Genomic DNA, 14,879 nt, shown 5'->3' with positions numbered 1-14,879 from the left:
CATAGCCAAGAATTCTTTCTCGGTTACAGTGTAATTCAGCTCAGCTTTGGACAAGTTTTTGCTAACAAAGTAAATGGCATATGGAAGTTTCTGCTCAACTTGTCCTAAAGCTGCACCTATGGCTTTGTTCGAGGCATCAGTGTGGATGTGGAAAGGTAGGGCCCAGTTTGGACCTCTCAGGATTGGGGCTGACACCAACTTGTCCTTCAATTCATTTAATGCCCTCTGGCAATCGTCAGTCCATTTAAACTCCACATCTTTTGCCAACAGACCAAACAATGGCGAGGCCAGCTTGCTGAAATCTTTAGTGAATCTCCGGTAGTATCCTGCTAATCCCAAGAAACTCTGGACATCCCTTACCTTTTGAGGAGGTGGAACCCTCTTGATGAGAGCAATTTTGTTAGGATCCACCTGCAATCCTTGGGAAGAAATGGTATGGCCTAGCACGGTCCCCTCAGTCATTAGGAATTCACATTTTTCAGGACTAAGGGACAAGTTCATCTCGGTGCATTTGGTTAGGACTTTCCCCAGGTTGGACAATGCTTCCTGGAAGTTGGCCCCATAAGGAGTAAAGTCATCCATGTATATTTCCACTGCATCATGGACCAGCTCCGAGAAGATGCTCAAGACAGCTCTCTGAAAGGTAGCAGGAGCATTGCATAGCCCAAAGGGAAGGACTCGATAGGCAAAGGTACCCCAAGGACAAGTGAAGGTGGTCTTATCTTGGTCTTCCGGGCTGATTTGGATTTGATTGTACCCGCTAAACCCATCCAAGAAAGAGAAGAACTTCTTTCCTACCAATCTATCCAACACTTGATCTATGAAAGGTAGAGGGAAATGGTCCTTCTTGGTAGCTTTGTTCAGTTCTCGGTAGTCCACACAAATTCTCCATTTCCCATTTTTCTTGGGAACCAACACTAGAGGGGACACCCATTCACTATCTGAGATGGGGTAGATGAATCCGGCATCAAACAGTTTCTACAATTCTTCCTTGACAATGTCTTTAAGGGATGGATTCATTCTCCTCTGAGGTTGCCTAACCGGTTTACAATCCTCTTTGATGTATATATGATGGGTACAGACTGAAGGATGGACTCCTTTCATTTCCTTATAGCTCCAAGCAAAAACATCTAGGTGGTTGGCCAACAGACTACACAGCTCCTTTTCCTGGGAAGGAGAGAGGGAGGAGCTGATCTTCAATGCTTTCTCAGGGCCGAACTCCACATTCTTGACTCTGGGAGTAACAGGGTTGGTTGTACAGAGATCCACTAAGGTGCTAGCTTGGGCATCCTCCACCAATTCCTCTAAGGGTAGTGCACTGGAAGGTGGATTCTGGATCAAGGTCTCGATCAAGTCATCCTCGGTTGGGGGGTCTTTCCTAGTGGTATCTAAGGTGCACAGAGGTGCTGAGTACACATCGTCTTCTTCTCCTTCTTCCAACCAGAGTGGTAAATCATGTTCTAAAGAAGGTTGGGCAAGAGGGTATAGGACTAGCTGCTTGGACATGGGACCATTTTTGATGGTCATGTTTCCTGCCCGACAACTTATGTAAGCATCTGCAGTAGCTAACCAAGGCCTTCCCAAAATGAGAGGATATCCAGTAAGCTTGGCCTTTGGTTGCAGAACCAGGAAGTCTGCAGGGTATTCCCAAGAATCAATGGAGACCATGACATCCTCCACAATCCCTTCGGGAGTCACGGTGGAGCGATCTGCTAATTGCAGTACTGTCGAGGTCTTCCTCAAGGAACCCTGAAGATTGAGTTTAAGCATGGTATCCCTGGTCATCACATTGATGGCCGCCCCCAGATCAATCAAGGTGTGGGGGATAATGGTTCCATTGATGTGAACATCTACTACAGGACTTCCAGGATCTAGGTACTTTGGGCAGATGACTTGTCCTAGCATAAGGTCAGACAGTTGTCCTATGACATTGATAGTTGAGGCATCTTTCTTCCGTCTGCCTGGGTGTTTGAAACACTTCTCCTTAATCAGCTTGTTATATATTGGCACATCCTTGATGGCTTGGAGAAGTGGGATTTTTACACACAACTGCTTGAGCTCACCCAAAAGCTCATCTTCTTCTGGGTTAGGTTGTGTGGTGGCTGTTAGTCTCTCAGGAAAGGGTGGAATAGCTTTTGGTTCACTTTCCTGTTTATCTTCCTCATCCTCTGGGGGAGGAGGTTGGCGATCTGGTAGAGTCTTTCCAGATCGAAGGTTGATCTCCTAGATCTCCACAGCATAGGTAGGGCATGAGGTTTCCCCAGTGTATACCTGCTGGGCCTGTCTATTGTTGGGGTTCGGGTTCGGTTGAGCAGGCATTTGAGGTTGCCTTGGAGGAGCAGGAGGTAATGGTTGAGGTTGAACTGGTGGTGGAGGAAAAATGGTAGGAGGAGTGTTGTATTGGGGCCTCCACCCCGACTGAGGTGCATTCCATTGAGCCTGTGGCTGGGTATGTGAGTGATATGGATGAGAAGTAGGTTGAGTGGGGTACTGAGGTGGATAAGACCAGGGAGGAGGCATGGACCATGAAGGATGAGCAGGGGGACCCCAGGAAGGCATAGGAGTTGACTGGTTGGGGTTGTAATAAGCTTGAGATGTCCCTTGCATCCCCTGCTGATAAGGTCTAGATCCTTGAGGCCTCCTTTGGTTGAGGTAATAGAGAGGCTCTGTGGGAGCTTCGATCCCTTGGTACATGGCTTTAAACCCAGGTAAGGTTGGACACTGATTTGTGGGATGGTCCTCCTCACAAACGAAACACACTTCAACCGAATGCAATGGACATTCGTTCTTAGGGTGCCTCCTTGTGCACCTAGGACAGAAGACAGCCAAGGCTCTCTCAGCCTCTTCTTTCTTTTGCTGAATCCTGAATGTATCAAGCTGCATGGCAATGGTTTGTCTCACCTCACTCTTAAGATCTTCTAATTGGTTTGCAAGCTCATGTTTGGAGAAAGGGACACTAGTTGAGAGGTGGGTTCCTCTACCTTGTTTCCGAGCTGCCCTGGAGTGGTTTCTAAACACAGTCTTGATGTCCTCATAAGGCAGTTGGTAAATGTCCCCCCCAGCTAACATGTGAAGGGTATCTAAGAGGTCTTCAGGGACTCCTCGGAGTAGGACCAACTTGAGAGATTCAGGGTCAAGTGTGCACCTGGCCCGCTTATAGCTTAGTTGGAACCTCTCCTCATAATCCTCTAAGGACTCATCATTTCCCATGGACATCCGAAAGATTTCCCCCTTTGTTTCCTTCGACCTACAGTAATCCCGGTACTTGGTGTTGAAAGCTTGTTGCATCTGAGCCCAAGTAGTGATACTATTCCCAGGTAAACCCATGAACCAGCGTAGTGCTGCATCCTTGAGAGTGGAAGGGAAGAGTTTCAACTTTTGCTCATCTTCAGTATAGTCATAGGTTCTACAAAGGACAGCAAACTCAAACAGGAAGGTATCTGGATCTTCAGTGGTCAACCCATGGAAGTGAGGTAAGGCGGAGGGGCTAATGTTTTTCATTTTCATCTCTCCATTGGTCTCTCGGATGGGGAAGGCACCTTCTATTCTCTCATCTTCTCTTCTATTATTAGCCATAGCTTCAAATGGAGTAGTCTCTAACTCTTCTTCTACTATAGGATCTTTAGATATCTCAGGATGTTCACCTATAGGTTCTTCTGGGTCACTGTCACCAAAGAGGAGAGAAGGGTGACTCAGTGATGTGGTGGGGGTGTTTGGTAGGAATTTGCCTGATCTATCTCGGTTCCTACGAGGCATGAAATGGAAAATACTTTCTTTTTTCTCTTTGATTGCTTTTGCTTTGCTTTTCTTTTGGTACCTGCAAAACTGAGACAGATTGATCTACAACTATCTATGCAAGATGCAAAATTAACTGAAAGCAGGAAAGGACTAATCTACTTTGCTCAAATGAAATTGCAGGAATGGAAATGCTAGTCTACGCTTGCAGAAAGGAAATGCTAATCTATGAAAGCAGGAAATGCTAATCTATGAAAGCAGGAAATGCTAATCTATGAAAGCAGGAAATGCTAATCTATGAAAGCAGGAAATGCTATGCTACTTTTGCAGAATGGAAATGAAATAAACTACTTAGCAGAAGGTAAGAGTAAGAAAGTAGAAGAAAAGCAACAATTGCTAATACTCTGACGCTTCCCCGGCAACGGTGCCAAAACGATGGTGAGCTCCAGTATTGATCAATAATGCTACAACTCCTGGGGCTTCCTGTCTCTTAATTTTATCAACCCGGTAGTTCGTACAAACTTGGAAGTGACGGTGTTGTATGCACAAGTACTAGCTCTTGCCGCAGCTGTCACTTGGTCAGCTGGCACAAGTCCACTAGGGCTCAAGCCAACTTCTATCGGCTCTCAGAAGAAGCTTGTTAAATGATGGACGAAAGCTAGCTCAAAGAAGACTAATCTACTTGGTAAAAATGAACTGAAAGCAAATCAAAACATGGAAACCCTATGAAACCCTAATTTAACTAGTCTAACCTCTATGATGCAAAGAATGTGAAGGAAACTTCTACCAATGATGCTATTACTTCTAATAAGTGAAAATGCATGAATCTAATCTACTTGCATCTTAAAAGACATGTTTTTGTATTTTCTTTTTAAGTGGATGGAGTGATTGTGATTTTGTGCTTATTAGGGTTTGGTTGTGCAGATGTGATGCGGAAGGAAGGAAAGCTTGGGAAAGGTTGGGGAGGCTAGGAGAGGTCCCCAGAGATCCTTAGCATCAGTCCACAGAGGTTCCTCACGTTCAGAGGCTCAACAACCGAGTGAGTGGCCTCCTACAGGATGTCTGCAGGGGATTCTACACGAAACGCAGGGGTTTCTACAGGAAGCTACAAATTGCTACAGTATGACCTACCGTGGGTGTTTGAAGTGATGGTGGAGTGATGGAATGGTAGGGGGAGATGTGCAAGGTAGGAATAAAGCTGGTGATGGCTCAAGAGTGGAGAAGTAGGATGGAGAACGAGTGTATGAAGTGGGTTGATGGATGGAAGGTTATAACAACGAAATGTCTAAAGAATGAAGTTACGTGAGGAGTGGAGGAGTTTGGGAGATAACAGAGTGGAGCAGAGGTCAAGGATGTGGTTGTATGTGTGATCAAGACGAAGAAGGAGGTAATAGAACGATGAAAAGCAGTGTAAATAAAACAAATGGCTTATGACTGTCACCAAGATGAAAATTCATTAACCTAAGCTACCTGAACTCAATGAACAGCAATATAAAGCGTGTAGAGGAATGTGCATGAAGCGGTGATGAAGGTGTATGGTGCACGAGTGAAGTGCATGAAAAGATCTATCATAAACGAGACTATGTTGCAGCATGTATAAAGTGAAGAACTGCGTATTTTTGTGGCTGGTATAGGCTGCACTCCAATCTCCAAACAGAGATGGCAGTGGAGACTTCCTCAACCTTTTTGCTGGAGCTCCAAGAGATTATATCTATCCTCCTATCAAACTTAAGCAATTGAAAGCAAATCACCATAAACTAGTCCTACCTATGCTCATGAAAACAACTAAATTGCCAAACTGTGAATTCGAATTTCATGTGAAAATAAACAAAGTCAAAGTGCTGGAACGAAATGCAAACACATTACAACACTGAGGAGATCTATTGCTCTCAGGTTGGGCCCTAACCTGAGAGCTATAGCTCCTTGAGAAAACTCAGAACTAGATCAAAATCTGCATGCTTTATTCATAATCTGATGACATGCCAAATTGGCTTACAAAAAGGAACAAAGACTGAGCTCTAGCTCATACTTTTCAATTACAAGAGTAATGCCAAGGTTCAAAAAGCTTCTATCCAAGGCTACGGCCTCAGTATTTATGCAAAAACGATCATCCAACAGGTGTCCTTGATTTTAGGAGCTCGGCTGTCCAACTGAAGTTTAACTGCTGATCCTGTAGGACAGTCATAACTACTGTTCCTGTAGAACAGTTATAACTGATGTTCCTGTAGAACAGCTGGCTGCTTCTAAGCTTGGTGGGGAGATGGATTGGAGCTCGAAGTTCTTGGTGGGAATCAAGAGAAAGGTCCCCAAGACCGTGGACATCCTCTCCTAAAAACCAGCAGTGCCACCTCATTGTCTCCTTGTCTCCTTTTTCGTTGTCTTTTTCTCCCTTTTAATGCCAAAAACCTGAAAGCATCATGCATTAGTCACGTAGATAAAATGTCTACCCTTCTTCCTACAAACAACACGAATAAACTAAGAAATGCATGCATAAGCAGTAAAAAGTGAATGGTTTGAGCAAAGCAAGTAGACCAAATGAGCCCAAATTATACCAAAAATTGGGGCTCATCATAATCCTCTATTCAATTTCCTTTGTGTACTCTATCATAAGCACCTATCTAACCATATATGCAAATCAAGTCAAGCCTTCATAGAAATTTATCATCAAATATATTATCAAGTTAATTAACATTGAAGAAAGACCTTGTATAAGACTTTTACTATATGAAAAATACTTGTCAATCCAGCACGATTTTCAAACTATCATTGTAAGGGAAAATTTATCTATGTGAAATATCCAAATTTTCTACGGCCAATAGCTTCAGCTAACCAAATGTTCCAAAGCAAATTTAGAAATTGGTTTGTTTCGTACAAATTATGAGCTCCATTTTATGATAATTTTTAGGCATGGTTAATGACCAAATATGATCATGTAACCATTCCCAAAATATTCTCCATAGTTTTAGCTTTCAAATGATCCATCCTGGGCCTCATTTGGCCAAGTAGAACTCAAGATAGAGTCCTCCAAGGTTGGGTTATCAAAACTGCCAATGTGCTAGAAAATACATGGCTAGGCAAATTTGATTTGATTTTATGTTTTAGATAATATTTCTAAAAATATTTTAAATAGAATATATATACAAATTAGAATAAAACAAAATATATAAATTTAAAATTTATTTAAAATATAAACAATTAAATAACAATTTGATATAAAAAATTCAATTATAAACTAAAATAATTAAAAACAAAACTAAACAAACAAGAGCCACATGGTGGCAATGTCACTACCTTTTCTATTTTTCACATTTCCACCATGAGGAATTTGTCGTATGGAAGCTTGAGTTAAGCATTCAACCCATAAATGAAGGCAAAACCCCCCTACTCCCTGCTACTGCCACAATGGACTCAAGCACATTGCCTCACCATATCGAATTCATAGAACACCAAAGCCTATCCATCCAATAGAAAATTCTATTGATTAAATTAAATAGTTTATAACTAATTTTAATATTTCATTCGAATGGTTTAATAAGTTGCTTTAATATTTTATAATAAATGAAGCTTAAAATATATATATGAAAATTTAGTTGAAGTATTTCTAATAAAAAGTTATAATAACAAAAACTTATATGATTTAATGTTATTTGATTATTTTTATTCAATTATATATAACATAAAAAGATATTAGAATTTTAATATACATTTTTTTTGGAAAGTGAAACTATTTGTTACTAGTTTCAACATTTTAGTACACATGTACTTTATCATGGAAACTAGTTAGTTAGTTATATCAATTTATCTATATCGCCTACAATCATTTTCATTCTAATTATAACCATTAATGGACCTTATGAAAACTTAGTCCTTGGGGACATGTGCCAGTGCTTATTTTGTCTAAAATGTACCTTGTAACAACTTAGGTCTTTGCAGTGCATGTATGTGTTCATTTTGGATTCACTATAACTAGTAGGCTATAACTAGTAGGCTTAAATATTTGTGCACTGGAACAATAATATTAAATTTTAAATTTAGTGAGAGTTATGATTATGAATTTGAACTTAAATTTGGTCCAACCGGGAGCTTAGACTTTATAGAATGTAAATAATTTATTTAATTTTAAATTGACAAATAAAATTATTTAAAATTATTTTCTAATGTCATTATTATTATATGTGAGAGGATGTTTGGAAATGATGTAACAAATTTACAACAAATTAATCTAAAGAGTAATTTAAACTATATTTTTTAATTATAGGTTGTGGTTATTAAATTTTATTGATATATTTATTAGTATTTGTAAAAATTATAAATTTAAGTTGTGTAATATGTCCAATTGAAATGTTTTTAAAATTTTTAAAATATTGAATCTATTTATATATTTAAAATGAAATTTAAATCATAAAAATTCACAATCTCACTAACTATATTGATGTGAACTAAAATCAAATTATATAGAACATTTAAATTGCACCCTCATCTTGATGTGATTTCAAAATCAAACCAGATGGAATATTTAAATTGCACCCTCATCTAAATCAATAGTATTAGTTTTATATTAAATCATTAATACTTTAATGTTGATATTGTAGTTTCTAAAATGTTTGTAAATAATTTAATATAGATGAAGCATAGTTATCACTAATTGCTATTTGTGAATGCAGGTTAACTTATCACTGTTATTCAAAGAAAATGAGGCCACTTGTAATTACCCACTTGTGTTTCCGAGGGGAGGGGTTTTGGGCCATTAACCTGTTTCTTTGAATTTGAATAAAATTCTCCCTTAACCAAGAGAAAACAATTTTGAGACATACTCCAAGCACAATAAAATATACATTACTTTAAAGTATTATAATAAAAAGAAATAGTCACATTACAATTATACCATACCAATAATAAATCTTAAAATATTTACTTGAAAGATTTTTAATACTATATATTGAAATATATAAACTAGGGAAATGAGATCGCTTACGTATGTCTCTAGTTATCTCTATTACGAATTACAGTCTCCTATAAATACAATCGTATTAGGTTATTAAGTTAAAAAACATGAAAGTGAACTAGAAGCAATAAGTAACCCAAAGATTGAATGCACTGCATTGATTGATTAGCTATAACAAATTTGATCTAAGAGGAGAATAAGCAACGATATCTCGTGCACTACTAGTAACTTTGCCTACTTCACCTTTACATTGTTGAGTTGGCCTCCTCGTTGGAAATGGTTGAGCAACCTTGTTGCTCACCAACCACTACTCCTATCCCAGACAAATCATACCTCTTATGTGTATCCTAAGCAACTCATGGCTCTTCCTCCTATTAACATTAATGCCCGTCGGTGTGCCTAATTTTACTTCAAGATATCTAAAATTTCCAAGATCTTTGAAATCATCATGATCTTGAGAATGGATTTCAAAGTAGTGATATGTTGGTGCACTAAATTGTGAGACATAATTATCCAATGTTCCATTGTAATCGTAATCTGGATTGAGTCATTGAATCTGATTCGTGCTATAATCGTTAGGATTCTAAATGAATCTATGGATCTCACCCCAATAAAATGGGGAGTAATATTCCATCGTGCGGGGATCTGCCTGAAAATCTAAAAGCCTTTTATGTGAGTGGGGCCCCTAGAGAAAGGCAACGTGGTTGTTTTCTATTGGCGCCAAGGGTGTAAAAGTGGCATGGGGTCCACCACAAGCATAGCGCCTGGCAACATGATTGTTGGGAAATTATATATTATATTATTGGCTGCCAAGACTATGGCAAGGGGCTAGAGAAATAATACATATATGTATATGTATATATGTGCAAGTGGTAGGGCTACTTATAATTAAATAAAACAAAGAGACTAAAATATGGTTTGTTGTGCTTAGGTGTAGGATAAAGGTAATAAACTCAATTAGATGATTCAAACCCTTAGAAAGAGAAATTGATAAGGAAGTAAGTAGAACAAACAAACGAAAAAATTCCCATTTTGCTAACAAAGATAAGAGGAGTTGGCTTAGCAGTAGCAGCCACCCCAATAGGGTAAGCTTGGTGTGGTTGTTACAAATACCAAGGTGTTGCTCAATGAGATCAAGATGTTGGTCCAGGTCTCCATGTGATTGTGTAGATGCTCCAATGTGTTTAAGATATTTTATATGTACTCGAACAAGTACGTTAGAATTTGGCGAAGGAGAAACATGAGTTGCCAATATAAGTGGATGGTGTACATGCACTGGTGGAAGTAGTGGAATGCGTGTCCAACATCTAGCACCCAATCATCTAGTTCAACGAGAAACTCAGTGTATGAAAGTTGTTGTCACTCTGAGGTTCCTTCATGTTCCATGCACCATGTCTCTTCCTAGATGGGTCCTGGGGTAAGATATTGAACCCTGGTAGTTGTTTGCTCTTGTGTTGGTGGGTATGAGACTGACCTCGAGAATCCTACTCTCCATAATACGATGCCCCTCAGAAAAGGAATGCATGTTGAGAGGGCATGGTGAAGACCTTGACAAGGAAACAAGACCGAGATATCAGGGGGAAAGGGGAATAAGCAGTGGATTGAGTGAGAGGAATCACATGAGGAGGGAAAGGGGTTGGGTGGCAATGAGTCAGATCAAGGTAAGATTCTGAAGAGGAAAAATCAACTGAAAGACCACAAGGAGGCAGAGCTAGCTCAAGAGGAGGTAGATGGGAGAACACAAGGCTTACCGAAGAGGCTAGCTAGAGAATTCGCAAATTTGTCATAGATAGACAAAAGAACAAACTCAGTGCCCTAAGTGTTAGGAGATAATTGCTTGAAGAGGGCCCGAAAAGAATGCTAGCCAAGGGGAGACTAGTAATAGGTTCAAAATCATGAATAGAGATCAAGCACTGAGTGGGATGCAAACTAGAGATGATGAAGAAGGCTCCCACCAAGGAGGCCTAGCGCTCAAAGAGACTATTTATTATCATTCACAGGGGGCCTGAATCAAAAATCACTGCATGTAAGGAAATTCAACATACTATATAAAATATACTAATATAATTATTAACACAAATTACATTTATTTGAGAAATATTTTTTTTTGTGCATATTTTAATACAATTCTAAAATGATATGCATTAATATTGAAATTGAATTATATTACCATAAGTTTGGCTAATATATTTTAATATAAATATTATATACTAATTCTAATAATTTTGGTGAGAATTAATTTACAATTTCTTTGAAATATAATTTAAAAAGTATCCTTCTTTAAAATAATTTTATATATTTTTAATATATAATATAACACTCCTCATTTGAACCTTTTTATAAAATGTATGAAAAATCTTTTCCCATTTCAAATGTTTATATCCACATTTTTATATTCCAAAATTTATATTCAAATATTTATTAATACTTATAAAATTTAAGAAAAACTTTTACCATTTCAAATACTTATATCCACATTTTTATATTCCAAAATTTGTATTTAAATATTTATTAATATTTATAAATTTTAAAATTAAAATTAAAATTAAAAATTATATTTTTATAATTTAAAAAATGCATTATTAATATTTGAACATGACTTCAAAATTTACCATTTTGAACCCCGCGTTTTTCGGCATATAAGCCTGTGATATTTTCATGGCCATAATTCCAACCTGCAAAAGCACGGCCCTCATGGTTGCACACCACATCAACGTCATCTCATGGATACAATATTTTATATATATAAGCAATAACAAAGGGTTACTACACAGGGATAAATGGGAAAATGCATAACCATTATGGATCAAAGTTAACTATTTTTGAAAATGTACACACATCCAATTCAATTCCAAAGATCATAGTTAACTGTTTTTGAAAATGTACACACATCCAATTCAATTCCAAGAGGCTAATAATTTTCCTTCTCCAGGGTCATTTTGATCTCTAACCAACTTACTTACTTCATAAGTGTGTTCTCCTGACCTAACTAGGTAACTATGTTTACATCATCAGCTATATAAGTAGACACTGTCATTGTGCATGGGAACCAACTCATCCACTCCACATCAGATTTTGATTCCTCGGAGTCCAGTTCCTCAGGGTGTTCTTTCAAATACTTGAAGTAATTCCGGGCTTCGGAAAATCCTATGCTGTCTGCAACAATGACTGTTCCTTTGCGAACCATGCCTTTATCAATTAGTAACAGAAAATCTGGCAGATAGCGTTCCCTAAAATGGTCCATAAATATGAAATCAAAGTTTGTAGTTTCCATTGTAATCAGGAATTCCTCTAATTCTTCATATACTTCACTCAACGTTCCTTTCAACACTGTTACCTTTGAGGACAGTCCTGGTGAGGCCAAATCAACACAAAATTCTATTAAAATTCAATTATGAAAGCATATCTATATGAAATCCTTGGTTAAAAATATGATCCAAAAAAATATTTGACAGCGCAGAATCACAATTACAGGCACTCTAAAAACACAAGTATTTATTAGCATTCAAATTTAAAACATATTCATTTCCAGAATCAATAACATGTTTGAAGCCGGTTGAGCATTACAAACACCTTGTGTTCTTATGATTTGTACTGAGAATATGCATCAGAGTGCACTTTGGATGTATTTGTATATTCATTTTATGAAATATCACTCTGAGAGATATGTTTTCCTTTTCATGTAATCAAGCATTTAGTTTTTATGTACTTAAACACTCCACCCTCTTCTCTTGTTCATAGACAAACATAAAATATTCTTCAAAGTTTAAGGTCACTCTCAAATTACATGCACTATTAAAAATACAGACATTTAGTAGTTTTCAAATTTCACATATTATACATTACATAAAATATTGTTCAAAGTTTAAGGTCACTCTAAAATTACATAAAATATTGTTCAAAGTTTAAGGTCAGTCTAAAATTACATGCACTGTTAAAAATACAGACATTTATTAGTCTTCAAATTTCAGATATTATACATTTATAATATTATTATAGTTATGACAATAAGCATACTTGCAGCGGATTGAGTAATTTCAAACACCTTGTGTGCCTATAATTTGCAGAGAGTATGCATTATAATGCATTTTGAATGCATTTGTGTGTTTATTTTATAAAATATGAGAATATTATTGTGATATAATAAGTTATTATAATAATATGTTTTGTGTGAGTTTAACATGTTATCTGTTAGAATTAAATTTGGTTAAAAAAGACAATGATTATTTCTCCCAATCATTTAACATAAACCTAAATGACATTATTTTCATATGTTTAACTGGCCAATAATAATGGTTCAAATTAAATTTTAATAAAATAACTTTTCAATGAAAAACCTGGTATTACTTCTGACTAGAAAACAAAAAAAAACAAATCCAACAAATGTGCAACCAGCAAACCAGCATTGTAGCCATGGAACTTTCATGAGAAAAAATGCACCTAACTTTGTGATGGTAATATAAAGAAAGAGCATTCTATAGAAAAAAAATATGTATGAGTAACATCTATAATCCATGAGGTGTAGATCTGTTGGTTTGGATGAGATTGAGTTCTTGTCAGGTTTCAAGTTCAAACTTTATAGGGAAGGTTGAGGATGGAAACGATTTTGGGGAATTAAACTATCTTAAAAAACATTAAGTTCAGCAAAGCATTCCACAAACCCAATAATAGTATCACACTGTGACTCATTCTTCTTCCTGGCTAGCCCTAACCTAAACTTAATCTAATCACAAAACAAAACACCCATAAATTATAAAAAGACCGAAACACCCATAAACTATAAAGAAACCGATAAACTATGAAGAGAGTTCAACGAAACATAATATATCATACTTCATATAAGTATGGTAATTCTTGCATAACATAGGTTGTTAAAGCTATATTTAAAGACAATGCAATAATGCAAACTGTATTATATTCTGAAATAACACCCATAAACTATAAGAAACCGATAAACTATGAAGAGAGTTCAACGAAACATAATATATCATACTTCATATAAGTACTGTAATTCTTGCATAACATAGGTAATTAAAGCTATATTTAAAGACAATGCAATAATGCAAACTGTATTATATTCTGAAATTCTGAATAGAAGAAAGGAAAAAAAAAATACAAATAGACTTTTCACGAGAAATCAGAAATCAAATCAACCCAAATTTAGCCTTCTCATGAGCCCAAAAAATACATGAAAATGATCAAAAACCCATATGAAAATGATATATACGAAGAGAGACAAATAAACATAACAGAGCAGACACAGAAAGCAACAACAGATAAGTGCACTAATAAGCTGCTGAATGAATGGATATAAAAGAAATAAAAATATGAAAGGAAATAAAAAGCTTTGATACTGACTGGAATTCCAATCATATATTTGTTGGTGTGGAGTTTACCCAAATATTTAACAATATTGATAATGGATTAAAATTTACCTGCATGTTCTATCATTTTTGTGGCAATCTCATAGTTATGTGCATTCATTTCCACAGAAATCAACTTGCTGTCAGGCTTTGCCATCCTGGAAGCAATTATGATGGAAGAATACCCGCAATAGGTTCCGAGCTCCAAGGCCACATTGGGATCATATTTCCCTACTACAGCATCCAGATTAGAGCCCTTCTCCCTTCCCAGAATGGGCAGCCATGTATGCCGAGTAAAACTGTCGATAACTTTCAGAACAGACTCTGCATTTCCCTTCTCTGCATTTTCCAGGACATAGTTTAGCAATGCCCTCTCTCTGCAGTCAGGGGAATGGCCTGTTGACCTTGCTTGTCTGTCAAACATAAATGTTAGGTATGAGATGAACCTTGAGAACAGTTCGAATCCCATTATGTACGACACGAACCATGACACAAGTTTGAATGCCATGGTTTTGATTTGGTGGGCAACAGGACAGGGATGGATGGATGTTATATTATTTAGTGCCTTAAATAGATTAGGAAAAGTTGAAAAAAAATGGAGATATTGCCACACATGATAACTTCCAAAGAAGGTCATGGGAAAGCAAAGTAACAAATTATTCTTTGTGTGAACAAGTAATGGTGTAACTTTCCTCTTTTTGAAACGAATTGGTTCCTTTAGTGCCTTGGTAATTAAATTTGCATTGGAGATGTGTCATCGTCTCTATTGATTGATGTGATACTTAAGGTACTTTAGGAAGCTTCTCTATGTTTCAGGTCCACCTCCGAATGTCGCA

The 14,879-nt window shown here is 37.0% G+C and overlaps 1 protein-coding gene across 1 annotated transcript; it reads right to left on the bottom strand.

The window, feature by feature from the left end:
- Nucleotides 1–11,459: 11,459 nt before the first annotated feature.
- LOC149210348 (uncharacterized) lies at nt 11,460–14,593 on the bottom strand. The gene is made up of 2 exons (XM_089394409.1): nt 14,116–14,593; nt 11,460–12,031 (listed from the first exon to the last, which is right to left on the bottom strand). The coding sequence occupies exons 1-2, from the start codon at nt 14,549–14,551 to the stop codon at nt 11,670–11,672; spliced, it is 798 nt and encodes a 265-aa protein (XP_089250535.1). The 5' UTR covers nt 14,552–14,593; the 3' UTR covers nt 11,460–11,669.
- Between the last annotated feature and the right edge of the window lie 286 nt (nt 14,594–14,879).

This window comes from Pinus tabuliformis, chromosome 1_2 (genome assembly GCF_031772625.1).
Source record: "Pinus tabuliformis cultivar Carrire ecotype Pingquan chromosome 1_2, CPIR1, whole genome shotgun sequence".
In the NCBI taxonomy this organism is placed as follows: Eukaryota; Viridiplantae; Streptophyta; class Pinopsida; order Pinales; family Pinaceae; genus Pinus; species Pinus tabuliformis.
The sequence above is the reverse complement of the archived record's forward strand: the minus strand, read 5'-3'. Positions and strand labels throughout refer to the sequence as shown.

Coding starts and splice junctions, on each gene's coding strand:
- LOC149210348 (XM_089394409.1), bottom strand. CDS start 14,551: ATGGCATTCAAACTTGTGTCATGGTTCGTGTCGTACATAATGGGATTC. Junction 12,032..14,115: donor AAAAATGATAGAACATGCAG/GTAAATTTTAAT, acceptor TGGCCTCACCAG/GACTGTCCTCAAAGGTAACA.